General features: G+C 40.6%; 1 protein-coding gene across 5 annotated transcripts in view; it reads right to left on the reverse strand.

Annotated features, from left to right (window-relative positions):
- DYM (dymeclin) overlaps positions 1-24,583 on the reverse strand; it is a 334,558-nt gene that overhangs the window by 99,700 nt on the left and 210,275 nt on the right. For all 5 annotated transcript variants that reach the window (XM_034642813.1, XM_034642810.1, XM_034642809.1 and 2 more), the window contains one exon: positions 6,402-6,504. In XM_034642813.1, coding sequence (XP_034498704.1) covers positions 6,402-6,504 — 103 coding nt within the window. The remainder of the gene's footprint in view (positions 1-6,401; positions 6,505-24,583) is intronic.

Raw genomic sequence — 24,583 nt, forward strand, 5'->3', positions numbered from 1 at the left:
CATATGGTTATTCTGCACTCAGCTTTTTGAGGAACTGCAGGTTGTTTTCTGAAACAGCTGCACAATTTTACATTTTTACCATGAGCTGACCGAGGATACTAATTTCTCCACACCTTGACCAACACTTGTGATGTTCTGCCTTTTGATGTCCGTCACCTTGGTAGTGTAAACTTCACTCATGGCTGAAATTTGCACTTGCTGACAATGATGGTGAGCATCTTTTGATGTGCTTACTGGTCACCTGTACTGTCTGCTTTGGAGAAACGTCTATTCTGATGCTTTGCCCATTTTCTTTCTTAATGTAGTAAAAGATTTATCGCTCTCTTGCATCACAGTCCAATAGGGTACCCAGTTGGCTTTCAGTGAGATGATTCAGGGGTTCATGCACTGCCATATTGTGCGACCCTGGAGTCTCACACCAGATTTCCTGCATCCAGCTAGCATGTGATGAGAGAGGTGTGGAGGATGGCACGGGGGTGGTGGTGGTGACATCACTTCCACCTACGTACCACCGGCTAGATCTAGTCTGATCCTCCTGCACCCCGCCAGACGCAAGCATGACGGGAAAGAGTGCTTAGCTGTATAATCAGGGGGCGGAGATGGGATTGGTGAAGCACCCCAATCACTGCCTCACCCAAGGCCTAGTGGGAGGTCTGGCATTCAGGAAAATTGGCTGACTGACTAGAAAAATGCCAACATGAGCCACTCCTTTGTCCTTGGTCTGCCCTTGCCTTGGTTTGGTTCATCTTAAGGGCTCTGGGGCACACTCAGCCCTGGTATATTTCTTAAGATCAGGAAGATGCTGAAAAGTGAGGGCCCCCCTTTGGGGCTGAGATTCACCCTTTGGTGTTAGATAACTACTGAGGTGTTCCCAGACAGATTAAAGATGCTTCCTGATGTCGCTGCTCAACTAACGGTGGCTCCCGTTATCTCTCCCCTTCCATCTGACGTCACACCTCTCCTGCAGGAAGTTCTCCCCATCATCAGAGGGCGTGGAGACATCTCTATCTTCTGAACCCACTCCTGTTGTCCCAGAATCTCTCTCCCAAACATGAACTGCACAGCATAACTATAGTAGCTAACACTTACTAAACACCTGCTGTGTGCCAAGGATCCTGCCTGGACTCATTCATTCATTTAATCCTGACAACAACCCTGGGTAGAAGGTTCTACTGTCACTCCCATTTTACAGATGAGACAGTTGAGGCATGGAGAGGCAAAATGACCTGAGGCCAGACAGCTATGTAAAATACCTAAGCTACAGAACCAGGTTACAAAACATTCACCCATTTTTTAAAAATTGGACTAATGGCCTTTCTTGTGATTGAGCTGTTAAGAATTCTTTACATATTCTGAATACTAACTAGTCCCTTATCGGATATAAGATTTACAAATATTTTCTCCCATCCTGTGGGCTGTCCTTTCACTTTCTTGATAGCAGCCTTTGAAGCCCAAGAGTTTCAAATTTTGATGAAGTCTCATTTGTCTGTTTTTCTTTTGTTGCCAAAGATCTACTCCTATATTTTCTTCTAAGGATTGCACAATCTTTGCTCTTACATTTAAGGGCCATGGTCGTTCTGAGGTAATTTTTGTGTTTGGTGGGAGCACCTATTATTACATGCCAGGCATTGTGACAGAGATGAGAAACCCAAGGGCGATGATGTACTGTTTTCACCTCTATGCCCTTATTCAAGAAGCATAACCCTAGACTGTTTTCCCACCTCAATCTCTCCTACCACCCCGCTCAAATCGCACCTCCTTTCCGTTAAAACTGGCACAATTCCTTCCCTACTTCCCCCAAATTGTTCTCTCCCTCTTCTGACAACCCACGCAGAATGATAATGATAAGCAATCAAGACTCGATCAAAACAAATTTCAAATACGTGGAGTTCGCTATTTAGGAAGTTAGAATTTAAGATAGCAAATTATTAGATCAAGTAGAGGTTGAACAACCTGTTTTACATGCACTGAACTGAAAGAAAGAATATCACGACTACCTTTTGAATAGAAAAGAAACAATTTAAACATTTTAATTTTTAAGTACTCTCTACACCCACTGTGGGGCTCAAACTCATGACCTCGAGATCAGGAGTCACGTGCTCCGCCAAAGGAGCCAGCCTCAGGAAAGAAGCAATTCTGACATAAAGATCATGCACAAATTAATGAGAAAATATATAATTTTTTTTTAAGATTTTATTTATTTATGTGACAGAGAGACAGCCAGCAAGAGAGGGAACACAGCAGGGGGAGTGGGAGAGGAAGAAGCAGGCTCACAGCGGAGGAGCCTGATGTGGGACTCGACCCCGGAACGCCGGGATCACGCCCTGAGCTGAAGGCAGACGCTTAACGACTGCGCTACCCAGGCGCCCCGAGAAAATATATAATTAAGCTTAAAAATTACACATGTCCACTACATGTTAGAAACTAATCTTTTTTGACTAAGGCAACAACCAAACCATTCAAATTAAATGTCACACAGATATAATTTAGCTCTGAAACTCTTTTGCAGTTTTGGATGCCTGCAAGAGCACCCAGACGGGTGGGGATGGAGCTCCACGCCCATCAACTAACTGCCTAATATTTAGCCTACTTTTTTCAGCCTAAGTTACAACAGACTCATGCCTTCAAAGCTCAATCCTACCAGGACAGAAGAATATCACAGGCGAAACAATTACAGGATATAAGACAGCACATATTTACTTGTTCCTTCTGTGTAAGCGTGCCTGCATGTGCGTGTGTGTGTGTGTGTGTGTTTGCACGCATGGGGGCAACATCATATATTCCACTGGTTCTGAAGTATTCTGATCTCAAGACCCTTTTATATTCTTAGAAATTTCTGATGCTCTCAAAAAACCTACTTTTATGTGGGTTATATGTATTGGCATTTACAAATTAAACATTACAAATTAAACTAAGAACAATTTAAAACACAAGAATACACAAGTACACACTCTGTGAGCTGCCAATGAAGTGATCACTCATCATGAAGCCTCTGGACAATTCTACTGCACAGTCATGGGTAAAGGAAAGTAAAAAGAGAACTTTGAGAACCACTGGAATGCGTGTATGTGTGTCTGTGTGTATGTATATGTACAGTTTTTGTTAAAAAAATGTTGAAAGATTCTCCTTTAATCTTTTATTTTTTTTTTAAAGATTTAATTATTTATTTATTTGACAGAGATAGAGACAGCCAGCGAGAGAGGGAACACAAGCAGGGGGAGTGGGAGAGGAAGAAGCAGGCTCATAGCGGAGAAGCCTGACATGGGGCTCGATCCCATAACGCCGGGATCGCGCCCTGAGCCGAAGGCAAACACTTAACCGCTGTGCCACCCAGGCGTCCCAGATTCTCCTTTAATCTTTAGTCACTGTCCCTTTAGTCACTGAATTAACTTTTGGGAAACGCTTTAGACAGCAAAGCACAGTCACGTGGCCGCTGCCCTGCACGTGTTTCCCAGACGCCTTTATGGCCCCTGAAGAGAGGCTGCAGAACCAGGTCTCTCTCTCTCTCTACTCAGCATTCTCTCTCCCCAAAGAGGACTTGAGTGCAATTTTTGTTTTATTTCCCCTTCAGCAGCCAGGGCAGTCTCCTCATTATCTAGAACTTGGTGGAAGGCTTCAGGTCTCCCCCATGAGCTGTTCCGATAAACAAGGTTGTACTAAAGTATGAACACTGATGTTTTTATAACTTGCTATTTGTTTTCTATGTTGATACTCAATAGACTGTGAATTATACAGTATAATGAGAATAAACGTTTTCTTAATAAGCTCAGAAACCTCTAGGTAGACTGAAAGTACTCCATGTATTACAGTGAGAAGAACACATTCCTGTTTTTGAGTGCTTACTCAAACTCATTCAGTCCTGGTGTGAAAGGAGAGTCACAGCCCGGACAGAAGTGAGCTGCGATGCTATCAGGGACCCACTGCTGCATTTAGACCCTTTCCTTTTTCTTTTCCATCTTTTACAAACACGTGGTCTACAGCATGAGTCCAGGACACAAGAGTTTTATGTGCCTGTTGGCAGAGACATTTAATTAAAATTTCTAGGGAGGGAAAAAAGGAGAAACATTTTGTTTTCCCAGTTAATGACCAATTTAAAAGAGAATGACAGTGAGAACATGGTTTCAAATATGCAAATCACTTATAGTGTTTTGCACAATGGGAATGACAAGTGAACACACTCAGTTACCATGGAAGAAGAACGCACTGCAGGGCTGACTTAAGGCCGCTGTGGTGTTCTCTTGTCACCGTGCAGCTGAGCGGCAGGAAGGACCCCGCTGCTGTCACCACTACTGAATCGGGGCGACCCACCCTCTGCAACGAACTCTGAGGAAAGGCAGCAAAATTCAAGTTCATAAACCCATCAGGAGGACGTTGTGATTTGTAAAGTCTCACACACACAAATGTTAAAATAAGGACTGTCAATGACAGATTCTAAATGGAATTTTCCCTGTATTTCTAAGAAGCAGATAATTTAAGAAATTCACTTTTACTTCGTGAAAATTTCATGCAAGAACAAGTCAGCAACTCTAAAAACTGTCAGGTTTGATAGTAGAATTGGTATGTCTGTTAGGAGTTCAACCTGTCCTTTCATTGTATAATCACTTTCATGATTGGCAAATACCATTAAACATGATCCATTTTCTCAAAGACATAGTGATTTTCTGGTCTCTGATTACAGGAGAATGCTGCTACCACAACCTCAACACTAAATACATTCAACACATTTTTGTGAAAGAAATGACATAGGAGTGCTGTGTAAGCAAATGGTAATTGTATAAAAATAACAAAACATTTATAGAGGAACTGAACTCAAGTTTTTTGTTTTAGAGAGGGAGGGGTAGAGGGAGAGAGAATCTTAAGCAGGCTCCAGCCCTAGCACGGAGCCCGATGCAGGGCTCAATCTCACAACCCTGAGATCATGACCTGAGCCGAAATCAAGAGTCGGGCGCTTAACTGACTGAGCCACCCAGGCACCCCTGAATTCAAGTTCTTAATAAACGCAATCCCTACGGCCAGAGGCCCCAACTGAGGTTCCCAAGGAGAGATTAGGAAGAAATGTTTTTTTTATAGCAAGTTACGGCTTGGATAGAGAAGTAAGCTATTATGTTGTTTTTTTTTAAGTTGAGAATATTTAATTAGCAGGAAAATCATAAAAGATAACTTTTTTTTTTGTTGTTAAAAGAGAAGTACTTTGGAATTACAAACTTAATACCTTAATGGGAATGACAGATCATCACATCACACGCATACACGGAATAAATAAAAGAAGAAAAATAGCACGAGTTGGGTTGGGGCTGCACACAACTATCTCTGTTTATCAGCGACTGCTATCCGGACCGGGGGCCGTTCCCACAGTCTCGTATCAGCACAGCCATTTAGAAATGAAACAAACCACAGGAAACAAAACAACTCGCCGGCTGTCTGGTATGCATCACCACTTCAAACTCAGAACTTAAAAATTCTCTCATGAAGTTTCTAAATATCAACCTACTGAGACTTGTTGTCCTTATTAGAACTCGACGGACTACTTCTGGGGTCTGTGACAAGATAATTTTTAGCATCCTCATCTCAGCTACGTTCCAAAACATAAGGAATGTCACAGAGAGCGGCACTATCCTAAAGGCACTCCTAATATTCTCCTTCCTGTTATTATATAATGCTCCCCCTGTGCCGCTCCCAGCCCACTCTGCCATCATTCTCTGAGCTTAGGTGGGAATAAGCTCTTTATCTTTAAAGTGGATGAAACCAAGGCAACACACGAGTGCTGTCCTCCGCTGACCGTGGCTCAGAGGACCCGAGCAGCACACTGAGCTGGGCAGAGCCAATTAGATTCTCTCTCCCAGGAACGGAGAATCAGGACTTCAAGACTCTGGTCAGGTGGCTAAAGACACGACGCTCACCGGGAGGGAGAACGGTTGGAGTGGCTATTTTAGGTCCAAGTCAACAAATAGGGAAATCTGGCCAATAGAGAACAGCTCAAGAGTAAAATGGAAGCAAAAGGAAGCAGAGCCCAGAAACTGAACAGCCTCAGAAAGACAAGATATTCTTGAATCCAAAGGCTTTTCGATTTCAGGTTCTGGCTCACTGTGAAATCCAGCCCCTGTTCCTCCGCCCTAAGTTCAGTGAGAACCCTCTGTGTAATTAGTTTGAGTGGGTTTCTTGCCCGAGGTAACTAAAGTCCTAATTATTAACAGTCACAGGCTAAGGGTTGACTTGTTGACTTACTTTAACCACTTGTTAATAATCATTTAAAAGGTTTTCCCTTGATTTGAGATAGCACTCCTTTATCTGCACACTGGAGACACCAAGATCAAAGTCAGATCTCGAGAATGGAGATTGTTACTTACAAACCTAACAATGAAAAGAACACTGGTTACTGACAAAGTAAGGTAACTACTTACGTAATCTGGTAGAGGAACATCACTGGAACTCAGGGAACTTCTCAAGGACTGTGTGGCTTGTTCCAGAACTTTGTTGTGTTTTTTAGACAGCAAGGAAAACAAACTGGAAAAAAAACAAAAAACAAAAAAAGAAAGAACTGAGTGTCTCCTTTTCTAGGTTTTATACAGTATCACAGAGTTCCGCAGAATGTCAATTATTCTAAAATATACATGTAATGATTTTCTCTTCATGCCTGTGTTAACAGCAGGATTAATAATACTATCGATATAACAAAAAATGAAGTGAGGAGAATGTTTAAATTATAAGGATTCAAAAGAATAAAAAAAAGTTTGACAGCTTAAAATTCTATTTCAAACACAGGACAATTTTCTACTATCGTGGAAAGAACAGTGGACAGAGAGATTCAGACAGTGTGAGATTCGCACGGGCTTCACCAGGAACTCTGAGGGCAAGCTAATTCTAGTCACTTGAACTTGTACCTCAATTTCCTCATCTTTCAAGTAAGTGTGTTGGATTAAATTATTTCTCTAGTATAATAGAGTCAATCACTTTTTATCACAGCTTTATCTTCTTATTTCTCAAAAAGAATGACTTTAAATATACGTATTATAGGATTTCCACTTCTGGTCGTGATGGATTAACCGGTACTGAATAACCTTCCTGCTATTAATACCTTAAAACTGGACAAAATACATGATGTGACTTTTCCAGCTGGTGTACAAAATCTGCAGGGCAGGACTGGGGTCCCTGGAAGAAGCGAGCGTCTGCCTAGAGAAACATTCCACACTGTGAGGCAGAACGCTGGGACCCACGCAGTACACAGCAGCAGCGTGGTGAGCTGAAGACACACAGGGTCAGCGCTTGGGGCTGCGTGGCAGGTGGAATGTGCAGGCAGATTATTTGACTGGAGATAACTACAAGAGGTGGTCCAGAAACCTGCCCAAGGGTCTTCTCCACTTAAGGTTTAGTTTTATTTTACCTTCTAAGGTCAAAAGTAAACCTCACACTTCCTGCTCACACCCATTGCTATGACACACTGGTAGCTACTACGTCCCAGCAGTTTATTGTCTGTGATTCCAGAATTGGGAAGGCAGCAAGGCATGTGTATCAAGCAATACTGTACATACACATCCACCTTTTTTATTCCACCAAGTATGTCCTGTTCCGTACTTCACATTTTTTTCATTGAACAATACATTCCTTGATCCATTGAACAAATACTGAGTGCCAGTAACGGATATCTAAGCATAGGGATATACCATAATTTATTTATATTTAGTCCATCATTAATTAATCATTGCAACGTTTCCAGTTTTGTTTTTTATAAAGCAGCACTGCGATGAACACCCTTGTATATAATTTTTTAGCATACTGAGGTGAAACTATGTACAGGATAAATTCCTTGAAGTAAAATTGCTGAATAAAGGAATAACAGAACAGAACCGTGAACTGCATTAGCAGTAAACGTTTCAAATACACAAATTATTTTGTAAATGATGAAAATAAAAGGCAAAAATTTGTTGGGATGGTGTACAAAGCGTATTCACATGGAAATGCATAAAGAAAAAAATTACTAAGATTCTTTGAATTTGTTAGCGGTACATTTCAGGAATAAAGGGAATTTCAGGAGTTTTCTGAGACTGAAGGAACTTTGACGGTCAGTTCTAGCGCAGGGCATGGCAAGACTCAGGGGCATGAACTGATGCCCAAACAAAAAGGGAAAGCACTAAATATGCCTGGAAGAAGGGCGCTTCCTGGTGTTAGTCAGAAGAAGGGGGGGTAAGAGAAGAAAGACAGCAGCCTCTGTGGACTTCACAAAATACCCGCAACCTAGGGGTTCTGTCCGTGTCCTCCGAGTGTCCGTTCAGAGGATGGCAGAGGTAATCTAGGGTACCTTCCACCAAAGTTGAAGAGAATTATTAAACAAGTTGTAGGAATAAAAGCAAAAAGGATTTGAAATTGTTTCCTTTGGAGAAGAAAGTCTAGTTTGGTTTATTTTCAAAGCGAATACTAATAACCAATAACCTGCCCCCCTGTTAAAAGACAAAACAAGGAAGTGAGCCTCGATCAAACGTAAGCTCTTTCAGTTGGGCATCACGGGAAATCTGAGCAGTAAGGGCAGAACACGTTGATGCGGTCCATCTCAAGGAGCTGTGGCGACTGCTCCCAGCTGTTCCTAAGAAAGCTGGTGTGGAACAGCTGATTTGAGGTCGCTCCCAGTTTCCTATCATGAGGGAGAAACCGCATTCACACTTGCTTCAAGTCGTTACTCTTCTACAGTTTAACAGGATTTCCCTCAGGTCTTATAGCTATAGAGCTTCCAACTTTTTTTTTTTTTTAACATTCTAATTCTGGCTCGCATTTAACATTATTAAGGCAAAATGACCTAAATGTATATGAGACGTGGCTTGTATATTGCTGAGAAAAGTGACTTCTGGTGAAAGCTTGCAATCGAAGTACTAGCCTCCTAGCTTACTGCCAGTTAGAGTAAACGGTAAAGATGTATGATGTTTGCGTGTCAAGGGCTAATTCTTTCAAGTGTACTATTCACTCAGGATACTGCTGCCAGAGTCCTTGTTTTTAATATTAGAAAAAAACTAGGTTTTTCTTTTTATACAGGAATGTTTACTACAAATTGGTTTAACAATGAAAAGCTGAAAACAATCAAAACACTGATGAACAAGAGAATGGGTGAATAAACTGTGGGACAGTCCTATAATAAAAACCTACACAGCAATTTAAAGTTATCTAAAGCTACATGCAACAATATGAATAAATCCCCAAAACAATCTTGTTTTACCAGCAAGACTCTTGTGGAAGAACGTGACCAAAGTAATATTGTTTACATAGCATATTAAAAGTGCAAAAATGGTATTACCTATCTTCTACAGATAAAACGAGAAATAATAAAACATATGGAAATGATAAATACTACACTTAAGATAGCTATTATTCACTGAGAAAGGGAAGGAAATGGGATCAGAGGGGGAAAAAATAAGGGATTTAGCTCTCTCTCTGAATCTTTCTCTTATGTCCTCTCTCTCTACATAAAATGTTTTTGTTATGCTGTATACACACATAGGGGATTTGCTATATTACTGTATGTCTTTGATGTATGCCTGAAATATTACAAACATTTAAAAAATTAGAATAAAAAGAATACACTATCCTGAAGAAACCAGAGCCCCTGCCAACAGCCAGCATTTCAGAAAAGACAGCAGCATGTGGGTAGACTCTGCATGGTCAGTCCAACGTGAAAAATGCTCAGAAGACCACCAGCTGCTGGAAGGGGCTCACAGGCAGCAGCAGGAGATAAGGCCAGAATAGACAGTTTGAGCACGGATCGTGAAGGACCACTGATGGCACAGCGCAAGTCATGGACTTGACTCAATGTGGAGAAGCAGCTAATGGACATCAGTCTTACAAAATGATGAAAGAGACATGTTCCTTGCTCCCAAGGAGCTGAAATCTAAGGTGATTAAAAAAAAAAAAGCCTGCAATTCTGAAATTGGAGGACACCATGGGTCTCAAGAGTGCCCTGGGGGAACACAGAGGAAGGCTAGGTACATGTCAGAGGACATCTATCTCGTGGCCTTGAAGGTCAGGGGCTTGCTAGTGGGGAGAAGTACAGGGGGAGGGAGAGTAAGTAACGCTGAAGGGGGAACGGTGTACCGAGAGGCTCAGAGAGATTCAAGGGAAGCAGCATCACGGTCAGAACAATGCAGTCCACGGGGTGAGTGCGCCAAGAGAGGAAGCTCAGCAAGATAGGGATGGGCCTATTGAAAAGACCATGCTAGGAGGTTTGCATTTCATCTTGTCAAGTCACTGAGGCAGGCAGTAAGCCAAATATTTACCAAGAACCCACGATGTGCTGGGCGACGTACAAGTTACCTGGGATACAGTGACAAGCAAAAGCAGCATGGTCTTTGTCCTGCCCTCGTGGAGGGTGCGGCTGGCTAGGGATGATCAACCTACATAGAAGGTTCTACTGTCCGTGCAGCAATGGAGATGGGCAGGGAGCGCTAGGGGGACACAGATGAGGCTGCCCAGCTGCACCTGAAGATGGGAACGGGAAGTCACTGTTGGAGGTGATGCCTGAACTGAATCTAGAGGAACAATCAGGAGCGAGCCAAGCAAATGAGGCAAAGGTAAAGGTCATCTGGGCAGAGAAAGAGCACAAGGGCAGACAGAGACATCTGAGCACTGTTGGTGGAGGCAACAGGATGGCACACATGTCCATCAAGTGTTAAATCTGTGGCGGAGCCCAGCCGGGCGGGTAGTGGAGATCGTTTATGAAGTGTCTCTCATGTCTCACTTAGACCTTGGACTTCATCTTGAAAGCCAGAGGGTTTTGTTTTTGTTTTTGTTTTTTTAAATTTATTTGAGAGTGAGCATGGGGGGAAGGGCAGAGGAGAGAATCTCCAGCAGACTCCCCGCTGAGTGCAGAGCCCTGAGATCATGACCTGAGCTGAAACCAAGAACCAGATGCTTGACTGAGCCACCAGGTGCCCCTTGAAAGCCAGAGGTGTTTTATGACAGCAGGGCTACAACAGGAGAGACGAAATCAAAGCTGCTGTGTTCGCTGTTCAGGTGGGGAGTATAGGGCAAGGGATGGACAGGAAGGGATCAGTCCTTGTTCATGTGTGTCCTCGATTTCTCCCCAACGTGCTCTCATCCCATGGTGGCCATCCAGTCCCTGCCACAGAACCGCAGGACACAACGTCTGAAAAATCCAGGCCCAACCAGTGAGGCACAAGTACATAACTACTGTATCTATTTCAGAAAGATTCCTCCACTCCTAGAGGGAAGGATGGACGAGGGCTGAAAAGAGAACAAGTGCAGAAGCAGAAAGAACCTGTAGGTAACCAACATCACTGCTCAAAGTAAGAGAGGAGGAGGGAACCACGCTAAGGCAGTGTGAGCCACCAGGAAGGCAAAGACACAATAGAGACAATGACAAAACGGAATCCTGGGTGACTCCAAGGTTCGCAAATTGGGAAACAGCGGCCGGCTGAGAATGGTGCTCGGGATACAAGAGCGTTAGAGCAGGAGAGGGCCCAAGTAGCCCGCGGCTGGGGTTACTAGGACGCATACACGGCTCGCGGCTCAACTCATCAGGGGAGGCCTGCGCCATCATCATCCATCCTGTGTTTTGTTTTTAGGGAGGATGAAATCGAGGCAGAGAGGAGTTAAGTACTTTGCTTAAGGCACAGAGCTACTAAGTGGTGAGGTCAGGAGTCAAAATTGGGCAGGCAAGCTCCAGAATCTGCTCTTAATGATTCTGCCATGGAACCCAGAGACGTGCAGGGCTACCCAGAGGGAGATGGTAAGAAACACCCAGGTGGGCAGCTCGGGAATATGAAGCTGGTGCTCAGGAGAGAGGTGAGAACTTTGAATGTCATCGGCATCCACTGCCATCACACAAGTACAGGTGATCACCTAAGGATCATGTGTCAAGTGAGAAAAGAAGGACAAGGTCAGAACTGTGGGAACATCTGAAGGGGAACTAGCAAAGGGCCCTTAGAGAAATAGAAGTGGAAGAAGAAAAAGCAAAAGACATTCTGGAAGCCAAGAGAATAATCTCAAGGGGAGAGTGGTCATCACTGTCAAAAGGTAAAGAAGGATTAAAGAAAAAAAAAAAAAATCACTGGATTTGGCCCAAGGGAAAAAAAAAAACAATGGTGACCTTACCAAAAACCCTTCTTGGAGGGGAGGCGGAGGCTGAAGTGAATCCCCGAGGTTGAGAGAGAAGCCGGATGTGGGGAAGTGGGCAGCGTGGGGGAGCAAAGAGTTAGAGGAAGACTGTGAAGGGGGGGCAACAGAGATGGGTCACTTCCTAGGAGGTGGCAAGGGGGCTCCCTCCGAAAACTGCAGACCTTCCCCATGACAGCCTTGCCCCCCTCCCAACTCGTAGTCACCTTCCCTCCACGCCCCCATCCTTCCCTCACCATAGCAGTCAGCGGAGAGACGAGGAGTACCTCGACGCCACGGAAGAATGGGAAGTTAGGAAACTGGGGTGCAGAGCTGGCAGTTCACCCGAGGTTAAAGTTACACAGTGTAGTGAACACAAGTTCTTGACAAATCCTAAAGAGCTATCTTAAAATGTCAAGAAATACAAAGTATCATTAAAGTTATTAAGAGCAGAGCTGCGGAGAGAAACCAAATCTCCTCACACCAAGCTTGATGCTTTCTCCAGTCGCAGGTAGCGACTCCTTCTACTTGTAGGAACACCTCTTCTCCTCTCTGCGCATCGAAATGCTGTCCGTCCTTCAGGGCCCAGGAGCATGCTGCCCGTTTCACCCCGTCTGTGGAGGATCCCTCTAACCTGTGCTCACCCTCCGTCTGGACGACACTAACTTCTCCACGCCCTAACTAACACTTCAATGTACTCTCGCACTGCTGCTTATCTTGTTTATAATCAGCTTTATTGAGGAATCATCAATACAGACTAAAATTAACCAATGTTAAGTATACAATGCGATGAGGTTTGAAAAATTTAAGCACTCATGGGACTCATAACCATACGTGACATAGAACATTTCCCTTCCCACAGGAAGCTCCCTGCGCCCCTCTGCAGTCAATCCCTGCTCCACTGCCACCCTCCCCGACCCCAGGCAACCACCACGACCTGTTTCCCGTCACGGCAGTTCTGCCCTTTCTAGACTTCAGGTAAATGGGATCATACCACATGTACCCTTTTGTGTCTGGTTTCTATCACTTAGCCTTCCATCCACGTTGTTTTGTGTATCAGTAATTCACTCCTTTTTATTGCCGAGTAGCTTTCTGTTGCAAGAACAAACTTCAATTTATCTATTTATGAGTTCATGGACCCTTGGGTTGTCTCCCCTTCTGAGCCATTATGAATAAAGCCGCTATAAACATTCTCAAAAAGTTTCTTTGTGAACAAACGTCTTCATTTCTCTTGGGTAAATACCTCTAAGTGGAACGGCTAGGTTGTAGGCCGTTTAACTCCGTAGGAAACGGCCCGCCTGCCCTACATTCTTGCGGGCACTTGCTTTGTCAGTCTTTCTAGCGTTAGCCCTTCCTATAGCTGTGAAGATTTCGCTGTGGTTTTAACTTGCATTCCCTAATGAATTTTCCTGCGCTCCTAGTTTTGTTTGGTGAAGTGCATATTCAAATCTTTTGCCCATTTAAAACAATGGGTGGTTTTCCTTCTTCTTCCTGAGTTTGTAAGAGTTCTTTATAATATTCTGGATACAAGTCCTTTATCAGGCTTTTTTGTGTAAATAATCTCTCCCAGACCAGCAGTGGGTGTGTTTGGGGGGGGGTTACATTTTCTTAACAGTGCCTTTTGAAGAGCAAAATTTTAGAATTTGATGAAGTCCGATTCACCAACTTTTAAAGAAAGATTTGTGTTTTTTGCGTCCTAAGAAACTGTTGCCTAACCCAAGATCCCAAAGATTTTCTCCCATGATTTGCTGTATTCGGTTCATAGGTTTAACTCTCCTATTTAAGGTCTGTGCTCCATTTGGATGCATGTATGGCATGAAGTAAGAGTTAAGGTTTGTGTTCTTGGGTTGGTTTTTTGCATATGAATATTTCACTGTTAGGCGCCATTAGTTGATAAGACTATTCCTTCCCCCTTAAATTACCTTGACAGGCTTGTCAAAATTTCATTGACCATATATGTATGGGTCTATTTCTGGACTCTATTCCATTCCATTGGTCTATAAATCTATTGCATACCAATAATACCACACTGCCCTGATTGCATTAGCTGTAATTTATAGTACATCTTGAAATCAGGTAGCATGAGTTCTCCTCGAGTTCTCTTTATCAAAATTGATTTTGGGTATTCTAGGATTTTTGTATATCCACATACATTTTAGAATCAATTTGTCAATTTCTACCAAAGAGCCTGGTGGGATTTTGATTACTACTGTGTTAAATGTATAGATAAATTTCAGGATCTTAACAACACTGTCTCTGATCCATGAACATGGGATCACCCTGTTTATTTAAGTCTTATATAAGTGATATATTACTTCCAGGTGTCTGGTCTTTTAAAATTTCTTTCAGCAATGTTTTAGTTTTCAGTATACACATTTTGTATGTATTTTAGTTATGCTTTTTCCTAAGTTATTTCGTATTTTTATGCTACCATAAACAGTATTGCTTTTAAATTCTGACTTCTGATTGTCACATGAATATCAGACCTTTGTATCCTTTGACCTTGCTAAACTCATCTTTTCTGATTTTTTGCAGATTAGGATTTTTTTAAACAGATGACTATGTTTTATGTGAATAAAGCCAGTTTTAAGTGTTCTTTTCCAATCTGAATTTACAGAATTTCTTTTTCTTTTTTTTTTTTTTTTTAAGATTTTATTTATTCGACAGAGATAGAGACAGCCAGCGAGAGAGGGAACACAAGCAGGGGGAGTGGGAGAGGAAGAAGCAGGCTCATAGCAGAGGAGCCTGATGTGGGGCTCGATCCCATAACGCCGGGATCACGCCCTGAGCCGAAGGCAGACGCTTAACCGCTGTGCCACCCAGGCGCCCCAAGAATTTCTTTTTCTTGACTCACTGCACTGCCTAGGACCTTTAATACAATGTTAAATAAATGTGAGAGTGAATGTCCTTGCCATTTTCTTGATCCTAGGAAAGAATATATTCAGTATTTTACCATTAAGTAGGACTTTAGCTATAAATTGTCCACAGATGCCCTTTATCAGGTTGAGGAAATCCCCTCTATTCCTTGTTACCTGATTTCTTAAAAAATCATGAATAGGTGCTGAATTTTGTTAAATGATCTTTCTGCACCTACTAAGATGATCATATGGTTTTCAAGTCTATTAAATATAGTGTATTATGCTGATTGATCATGGAATGTTGAGGCAACCTTACAATTCCTAGGATGGATCCCACTGGTTATCCTTTTATATGCCAAGGAGACATAATAAGGATGATGGTAGCTGTCACTTATTGAGAACATCCTCTGTGCCAAGCACCTTACTAATTTTTTATAATTATTAACTAAATTAATTTACAACAGGCTTAAGGGAGTACTAATACTTTCATCACATTATACAAAGGAAACTAAGGCATTAGAGAGGTAAATTAATTTGCCAAGGACGATACTTCTCATAAGTGGAAGAGCTAGAACTTATATCCTGGTAATCTGACTTTCAGTTCTGCACTCATAACCACCTTATTATCTCTCATCAGGAGATTTGTTTTACTGATTATGATGACTATTTTTTTCTGTCCTTCATGATTCACTCCTACTCCCCTCTTTTAAGAATAGAACTAACCACTCTCCTGAAAAAAAACTGACTTCATGACACAAGGCTTAGTCAATTATAATACCCCTTCCTGGATCACAAAAATAGGTCAATGGATATATGGTCTAAGTTGGGCCAGATGGAAACTTTCCCTAAGATTTTTCTACCTAGGAACGGTGACAAAGACTGCTTTTCCCCTTGGTTAGAAGACTGCAGAGATGTGAATCTGGAGGTGCCTATGGTCAGATCTAGCTTCAAGGAGAAAACCCACATGCCTTTGCTGAAACAGTGAAAGAGAAAGACACAGAATGGAAGGAGGGCAGAGAAAATACTCTGGAGGTGCTGACTCCTCAGTTCAAGTCTCTGGAACCTTATCTCTGGAACCCCAACATCTGCATTTCTTTTGTGAGCCATTCTCCACTGAGTATCCTTAAGACAAACCTCCTTTTTTACACATGCTTGGGTCTGGTATGGCTTACTCCTTCATCTTAAAGTATCTGTTCAAATGTCATCTCTTCTCTGAGGACTACCACAACCACTCTAGTTAGAATTGCAACCCAACCCTGGCACATCCTATTTTCTTTCCATTGCTTTATTTTTTTCCCCATACTACTTACCACTTTTTGAAATACTATATACTTTTCTTATGTCTTTATTGTTTCCATCCACTAGAACAAAAGTGGGCAAAATACAGCTTGCAGACCAAATCTGGCCCACCATCTGTTTTTGCAAATAAAGTTTTATTGGAACACAGCCACATCCATTCATTCATTATAGTCTATGGCTGCTTTCACGGTACAATGGCAAAGTTGAACAGCTGTGACAGGGACCATCTGGCAGCCGAAGCCTAAAATATTTACTATCTAGTCCTTCACAGAAAGCTTTCTAACTCCTGCCCTAGAATGTAAGCTCCACAATGGCAGGAATTTTCACCTATTTTGTTCAATGCTACAATCCCAGTGCCTAGAACAATGCCTGGTACAAAGCAGATACCTGATATTGGTTCACTGAGTAAAACACAAAGTAAAAATTCCCTGAAAAAAAAAAAAGTACTTTTGTTAAGTTTAAAATTTCAAAGTTTCTCTGGTTTCTGACTCTGTAGACAAATACCCGATTTTTTATGGCCAGGATATTATCTTTTTTTTTTTTTTTCAATATTTTACTACATTAGAAAAACAAATATTCTGTCTCACTTAGCTATAATTACAATTGACTTACAGTTCCAGTTTTTCCTGAGAGTAATCCTCCAATATTTTTCCTGTGTGTACAAAACTAGTTGATTGCAAAGCCGACGGCGGTTGCTGCCAGGCCGGATTTGAGATGTAAGAGAAGAGTCAAGGATATCATCAAAGTTTTTACCCTAAGCAAATGGAATGATGAGCACATCATTTTCTGAGAAAGGAGAAACTTTACGGGGAACAGGTTCCAAGGAGATCGTCAAAGGCTCCCTCCTGGATATGGTAAGTGTGAGATGCCTATTTGTTACCCAAGTGAGAGCTTCAGGTAGACATTCTGGCTCAGGAAAAAGATTCCAGTTAAAGATATGTGAAAACATATAATTGGAATTTAAAGCCACTACAGTGGATGAGAAAACCCAGTATTTAATATAGAGAGAAAAAAAGAGAGACCATGAAAGGCTCAAAACTAAGCCAGAAGTGAAGGAAGACTAGATGCTATGCATTTATACTCTGGAACTCTGGCAAGGCTCAGGTAAATATAAGCACCAGGTATTAAAAAGTGGGGCACAGATACAGGAAGAGAGACTGAAAATCTGTATTAAAAAAGTCAGACTTTCAGTTCCCCTCTCCTTCCCTGCTCAGCCCAATAAGTGCCTTCATGTTTCCAGAAGAAGAGAAGTGTTTACACATGAAAGGATGAAGCTGAAAGTGGGTTTTGAGATGTAAGGCACAACTAAGGATACATGTGCTGTCTTGAAAGAGGGTGAATAAATAAGAGTCTAGAGGTTGAACACGGAAACCTCTGCCTTCAGCTCCCCCCCGCCCCCAATCAGCTCAGAGAATGCTGTTAGAAGGTTTGTACACTCAGGAGAGTATTGAGGACTACCCTCAGGGAAACTGAGAAGTGTAACAAAAGTATCCACAGACACTGAGGGCAGGGGGTGGTTCTCAAGAAACCCAGCCCAGCGGGAACAGTCTTAAGGAAGGCACCAAAGAAGTCCAACCCAAGCACACAGAGCTTCCAGTCGGTTCTTTAGTGCCCCACTTTTAAATATGAACTCTGCCAAAGATCACCAGGAAGAGCCACTAAAATGAGAAGCAAGACAGAAAAAAGGAACCCAAATGAAACAGAAATAATGCAGGGAGAAGCTGAAAACTTCCCAAATGTTACAATTACGACGCTAAGGGAGGGAAGTAAACATGTCAGCTGTGAAACAAGGAGGTGGTATAAAGAGTATCAGACAACAAAAAAGAACTCTTAGAAAGTGCAAATATGATAGCAGAAATGAAAACTTCAATGAAAAAGCTGGAAAATAAATTTGAAGAACTTTCCCAGAAAGTGGGACGGAAAAGAGAAAGAGATGGCAAGCAAAAGAAAAATGGCCAAGAAATGGTCCGCAAAGTCTACCAGAGCATGTTTTAAGAGGACAAAGAAAATGGAAGAAGGAAAAAATGCACATTATTAAAGAATTAGTTCAAGGAAAGTTCTCAAACTGGAAAACATGCATTTCCTGAAAGAGTCCACCAAGAATCCAGAACACAGGTAAAAAACAAAGAAATCCCCCCACATGATAGCATATGACTGGAATTTAAAACACCGGAGACAAAAGAAGGTCCTAGAAACCGAGAAAGAAAGAAAAAGAGGGAGGGCCATGCACAAACTGTCAAGAATTACTATGGCATTAAACATCTCGACAGTTACAAAACAAAGAGCTACACCTTCCAAACGCAGAATGAAAATGAATCGAATGTAGAATTTCGAACCCTGAAACATTTTTATTCCAAAGGTTAAAATAAAGATATTTTCAGACAAATTGTGTAAGAAAGTAAATATCATATAATATACGGACCATCAGTGAATAGGATCTTGTTACAACAATACAAGCACTGGCCACTGATCTAACCTAAAAGTATGTGCACTTGTACTGGGAGAACGGGGGGTGGGTGTGTGCGTGCGTGTGTGTGTCCAGCTGCAGGGGAGTCTAAGGTAATGACTACTACTTTTGAAATATTAGTCTGTTCACATAAAATGTTTTTCTTTCTCATTACACTTCTCTGCTTCTCATGAAGAATGTTTCTATCTAGTCAGAGAAAGTTGAGCAGACCAACGACTGCCAACAAGAGTCAGGCAGCCTCTGTCGAAGACAGACCAAATCGGAGGTGAGGGAGAACGGAACAGATAGATGTTGGATGGCTCTAATAAACGTGGGGAAAATCTGAGGATCTAAACACCTTTGGTAAAATAAAAACTCATCAACGTCTATAAAGATTGTTACTCATCCTACAAAATATGGCCCCTTGTACTTAACAGAATATGATACAATTAGTAACTTTCCAGCCTTTTCCTCTCAAACTATATATTATTTGTTTTAAAATGCTGCTTCATGCTCAATTGCTATATGCTTATATGTATGTTTTGTAATACATACAATGCATTATGTGTACTGAAAACATGGGGTTTTCTCCCAAAATGCTAAGTTCATTTAGGGCTTGATTAACAGATATTTTTTACAGTGTTCTGCTCACACAAGGTCTAAAATAGGCTTGCTACTAACAATTTGTCTTTCTTCTTTTTCTCTTCTGTCATTCTTACTCCACTAAAAGAAACTGCAAAGACATCAGTATTCCTACCTTACAAAACTGGAAACACGAGATCTTTATTTTTAGTAAAAAAAAAAATAAAAAAATAAAAAGTCTTATTTTTAAGGATCTAAAATTAAAATGCAGGAGATGGCTAACTACATAATTATCTTCACTAAGAACACTGACATTTATACAAAGAAGCAAGGTCAGAGGAGAATAAACTGCCCATTCACATTTAATTGACTTAATAACCATAAACATTACTTTACATATATAATAAATAGCTTAAAATTCATTTCCATCCAGGACAACTGCTAAGATGACATTGATTTTATGGCATGTAAGGCAGAGTACCAAATAGGAAACCTCAACACCAATAAGTAGCTTTCTGACTGTGGAGGAAGGCTTGTGCAAATGCCAATGTTTAATGCACGACAGGTATGGACAGCAACGCACAGGAACTTGTGCCCATCCTCACACTTGATCAGCTAGACTCTATATTGCTCCATATTTCAATGCGCTAAGAAAAATACAGTAATTCGTCTTCTTGAAACACTCTGAAAGTAAAAACAAAAGATACAAAGATATGCATTTATAAAACCTAGTAAGGACAGTTCGCACCGAAAGGGCACACTCGGAATTGCGACTAGAGAAGCCAATCTTATAGCCACAAAAACACACACTACGGTATCTCAGTGAGAATTTGAAATTATGGTTACGATGTCTGGCATGATTTTCATTGTACGACTGCATAACCAAAACTTATGTATAGAACCAAAAATAACTAGTCACGCAAGAGAGTAAGGTAATCAACTAAACGATGGGTCTTATTAAAAAAAAAGCTGAAACTCAGGAATTGAATGTCCACTGGTTAATAAAATAAGTCATTAAAGGAAAACTGAAAGGTAATTAACAACCTTAAAAATGATGTTACATGAATTATTACAAGTAAAAATATTTTAAAAGTAATGGATAAAATGCATGATCTGTCAACATACAATCTGCTACCTACATTATGAAAAATGAGTGAGTAAAATAAGAGATTCCATCTTTAGGTTAAAGACGATTTTATTTTTTACAAATGTGTTCATGCAGATTTGTTTGTCTTTAGCTTTAAAGTCATTCAGTGGAAAAACGTCTAGTAAGTGGACATAATGCAAAAGGTTTGTTTTCTAAAGCAGATTTTTCCAATTTTGACTAAATTTGGTCAGAAATGCTATTTAATAAGAATGACCTAATTAAAAATTTCGTAATTTGATTTACCTCAAAGGAAAAACTTTATCCCAAATTTTAACTTACTTTTATACCCCTTTCATAGACACTATACTTAAAAGTGATATTCTTATATAAACTCTGGTACAATGAAAGACCCAAAATATGCTCTAATTAGTAGACAATTCGAAAGATACCAAACTTATTAGAAGTTTTATGGTATTTTCAAGGGTATTATATGACAAACAGAAACAGATTTCCTGACTGGAAAGAACTCAGGTTGTCTTTCTTGGTTACTCTTTCTCCGTCCCTTGAGAAAAGTGCACGCCAAGCAGATAGCAAACCCATCCACTTAAAACAAAAAAAACAAATTCTGTAGCACAATGTCACTAATTTACGGCAACAATTAGGACTGAAATAATATTTAATGACAAAATTCATCTGGAAAGTGGGATTATCCCCCAGTGAATACAGGAGGAGCCAGGACAGCTTAGAAGGTTACTATCACAAGTTGGAAGGCACTTCCTAAGTATAAAGAAATTTCCTCTCAGGGGAAGCCTACCAAATCAAGTATGTTTACTATATGTCAGATTTTACAAAGATAGTCACAGGAAACATGACACTAATCACTGTATTTAGAAAATGCTGCAGAATACCTACTTTTCTATTGTAACACAATTTATCAGGAAGATACTTTCCAGGTGTTGGATCCTTAATGTGGGGATCCCAACTCGAACTTTGGGATTTTTTTTGCTTAGCTCTTAATCTTAATTTAGCAAATATAATTAGTCTTTGGGAGGGCTATAGGAACAGGAAGTCTTAATTGGAATTATAGGCCTCTACTAGTAAATGCCTTTTTTCAACTTCTGCCAGACTCATTACTATTAAAAATCTTTAGATTTATGAAAACTATCTTTTTACTTCAACGTCCTTTCAACCTTTGTGTACTTAATTACTAATTTATACTTGCTCTATATGCTTTTAATATATATCTTCCTTTATCTTTTGCTTGTATATTTATCCCATTTCTTCTCTGAACACAATTTCAAGGGCACAGATGTCCATTCCTGCTCTTTCAACTCTTCTGCAAAGCCTACTGTGTACACACAGTTAGTTAGTTACTCCCCTTCTCCAAGTTCTTTTTAAACAAATATATCCTGATCAGCCAAATTCTTTAAAAATATGGCTGATGATTGGTGGAAAAATATACTTTTAAGTTCAAGTTTAGAAATACTTTTTAGAAAAACCAAGAAACCCAATATATATTTATAGTAACTTCATAGGAAACCCACCTCTACCATGACTCATTCTCAAATATAGGAGCAGCCCCCGCCCCTCCCCTAAAGACATAAGCCCGAACCACAAATAGAGATTTCCATGTATGAATCAGTGACCAACGGAAAGCTATGAACTTTAACTCAAAGTCTTATTAATCTGATTTAACACAATTCTCAACAAGCTAAGTTATTAGCTTCCTTAGCTAAAACTTCTAAGTAAAAAATAATAATAATAAGAGGAAAAACTTAAGTGTAACCAAAAACATGGAAAAGAGTTCTGACGTTAAAGAGCCAACTCAGAATTCCACTGCTGATTAGCACGACAGTCCCCGTTTATAGCGATTATGCTGCAGTATCAAGTCTCAAATGCACACAAGGTCTTGCAATTAAAAACTCCAGAAAGACCACAATTGCAAGATCTTTTATCTAAAATAACTTTTAAACCATTTTAAGGTAACACTTTCATGAAACATACTTTTGTTATCTGGAGTATGTGGCACTCCTAATTCCCAGGGACACTAGATAAATGGGGTATCACTTAAATAGGACTTTAAAACCCTGTCATATTTGAAGGCACAGTCCCTTTTATTTCTGGGTTAAGTTCAAACAGCAGAGTTACTAGAGTATCAATCAGAATATTTCTGATATAAATTATAATGTTTTTAATTGAAATATATTTAACAATACAGGTCATAAACCATAGTGATCCTCACAAATAATCACTATTAAATGTCCTTTTAGGGGCGCCTGGGTGGCACGCAGTTAAGCGTCTGCCTTCGGCTCAGGGCGTGATCCCAGCGTTCTGGGATCGAGCCCCACATCAGGCTCCTCCGCTATGAGCCTGCTTCTTCCTCTCCCACTCCCCCTGCTTGTGTTCCCTCTCTCGCTGGCTGTCTCTATCTCTGTCGAATAAATAAATAAAATCTTTTTAAAAAATGTCCTTTTAGGACACAGCTCTTTCTTATAACTGCCAGTAATTACAAAGGTAGAATTCTGTACGTAGTTGTAAAAATATCACCATGTCCAGACAAAATTGGAGCTCAAATGAAGTTGAGCATAACCTGATAAGAAATAATCTCCTGTTTTAAGCACTGTGGTTAATATTTAACCACACAAAACCCCCCAATTTCCTAAGACCCCGACAGAAATTCATGCCTTGTGCTCCCTCTGCTGGCTCTATAGCTATAGTTAATCCCATTCTCAAGAGGTTTTTTTGGACAAGGCAATCCCATCACAGCACTGAATGGCACGGTGGGTTTTATTTGGGATCTCAAAGATGTAAGCCAGTTCCCTCCTTTGAGCACTGCGGAAAAACAAAAGACGAAAAACAACTTGACCAAAGGTCATGAGGGGTGCTGAGAAACACACTTTTGACTTCTGATCCAGGGGTCCTTCTATTCCACGAGGACCTCAGTGTCTTCATGTACAAGACTATTATTGAACTACACTTTGCTGAGAGTTACCTAAAACGTGGTATCTGAGCCACACAGACTTTCCACTGCACCATAATTACAACTGATAAAGGCATTTGACCAAAATTCCGTGCAGACACACTAGGCTCAAAGAGCTTCCGTGATTCTAGTATTCTTGGACAGAGCCCAATTAAAGTAACCTATTGTAAAGGTTCCTAACACTGAATACTTAAATTTCTCCAGTGTGCTTCTACCATTTGATTACAATAAGTCACAAGCCACCATATTTGCCTTAGAATACACGGTCACCATATGTCTTCACGTTAGTAAAAACCATAAAAGTAATTTTGCTGATGACAGGAAGGGATAGCACTGTCTAACCAGTGCCTATTATGTACCAAGTATAGAGTTGGGCCTTTATAGAAATTTTTGCCATAGGCAATCTATAAGGAAGGCATTACAGTCCCTGTTTTACAGAGAAGGAAGCTGAGGGAAAGTAACTTGCCCAAGATCTGTTTGATAGCCAAGTCTCTACCACTTCCTCTGTACCTAACTCTTTTGGTATTTTGTTCATTCTTCAACCAACAGAGATAGTCACAGTAAAAGATGCTCCCTTACCACCCGTGCCATCACCCTACCTTCTGCAGAAAAGAAAGCCTTGAGCAAAAGAGATTTTATTAAAAACATGAAGCTGTGAGATTTCTTTTAAAATTTAAGCTAAAGTGGTGAGGGTTAATACTTTTATTTTTAACAAAGTACATGGCACATACCACAAATGTTCATTAACTCATTGCATACATTAGTATTTAATCCCAAGAGACTTTTGTGTAATTGATGTATTTAATTATTTGTCAAGTAGTCAGTGTGTGGAAAACTGAAAACACTAGCTCTAGCCTGATAACAATACTATTTACACAGACACAAACAGTCTGGGATTAAAGAATTTAATCTGTTCAGACAAAAAGTAAATATTTATTAAGCTAAAATATACAAGTCTATCTTTGTAGGGAAGAGACATTTGTTTCTTGATGAAAGATATAAATTGTTATCTAAATCACTGGCAATTTTTATTCAAAGTGAAGTTTAAATTCTGTGTTCCTCCTGAAAACAGAAAACTAAAGACATCATTGCCTATCCCTGTTCTCTGGCAGTGTTACTTATTTTCACAGAAGGGAATCATGTTAAAGTATTCAAATAGGAAAATGCTGCTAAAATGAACATATTTCTCCAGCCTATCCCATTCGGGTAGTAAGGAGGGCACGTATTGCATGGTGCAC

The sequence above is a fragment of the Ailuropoda melanoleuca genome, chromosome 14 (assembly GCF_002007445.2).
Source record: "Ailuropoda melanoleuca isolate Jingjing chromosome 14, ASM200744v2, whole genome shotgun sequence".
In the NCBI taxonomy this organism is placed as follows: Eukaryota; Metazoa; Chordata; class Mammalia; order Carnivora; family Ursidae; genus Ailuropoda; species Ailuropoda melanoleuca.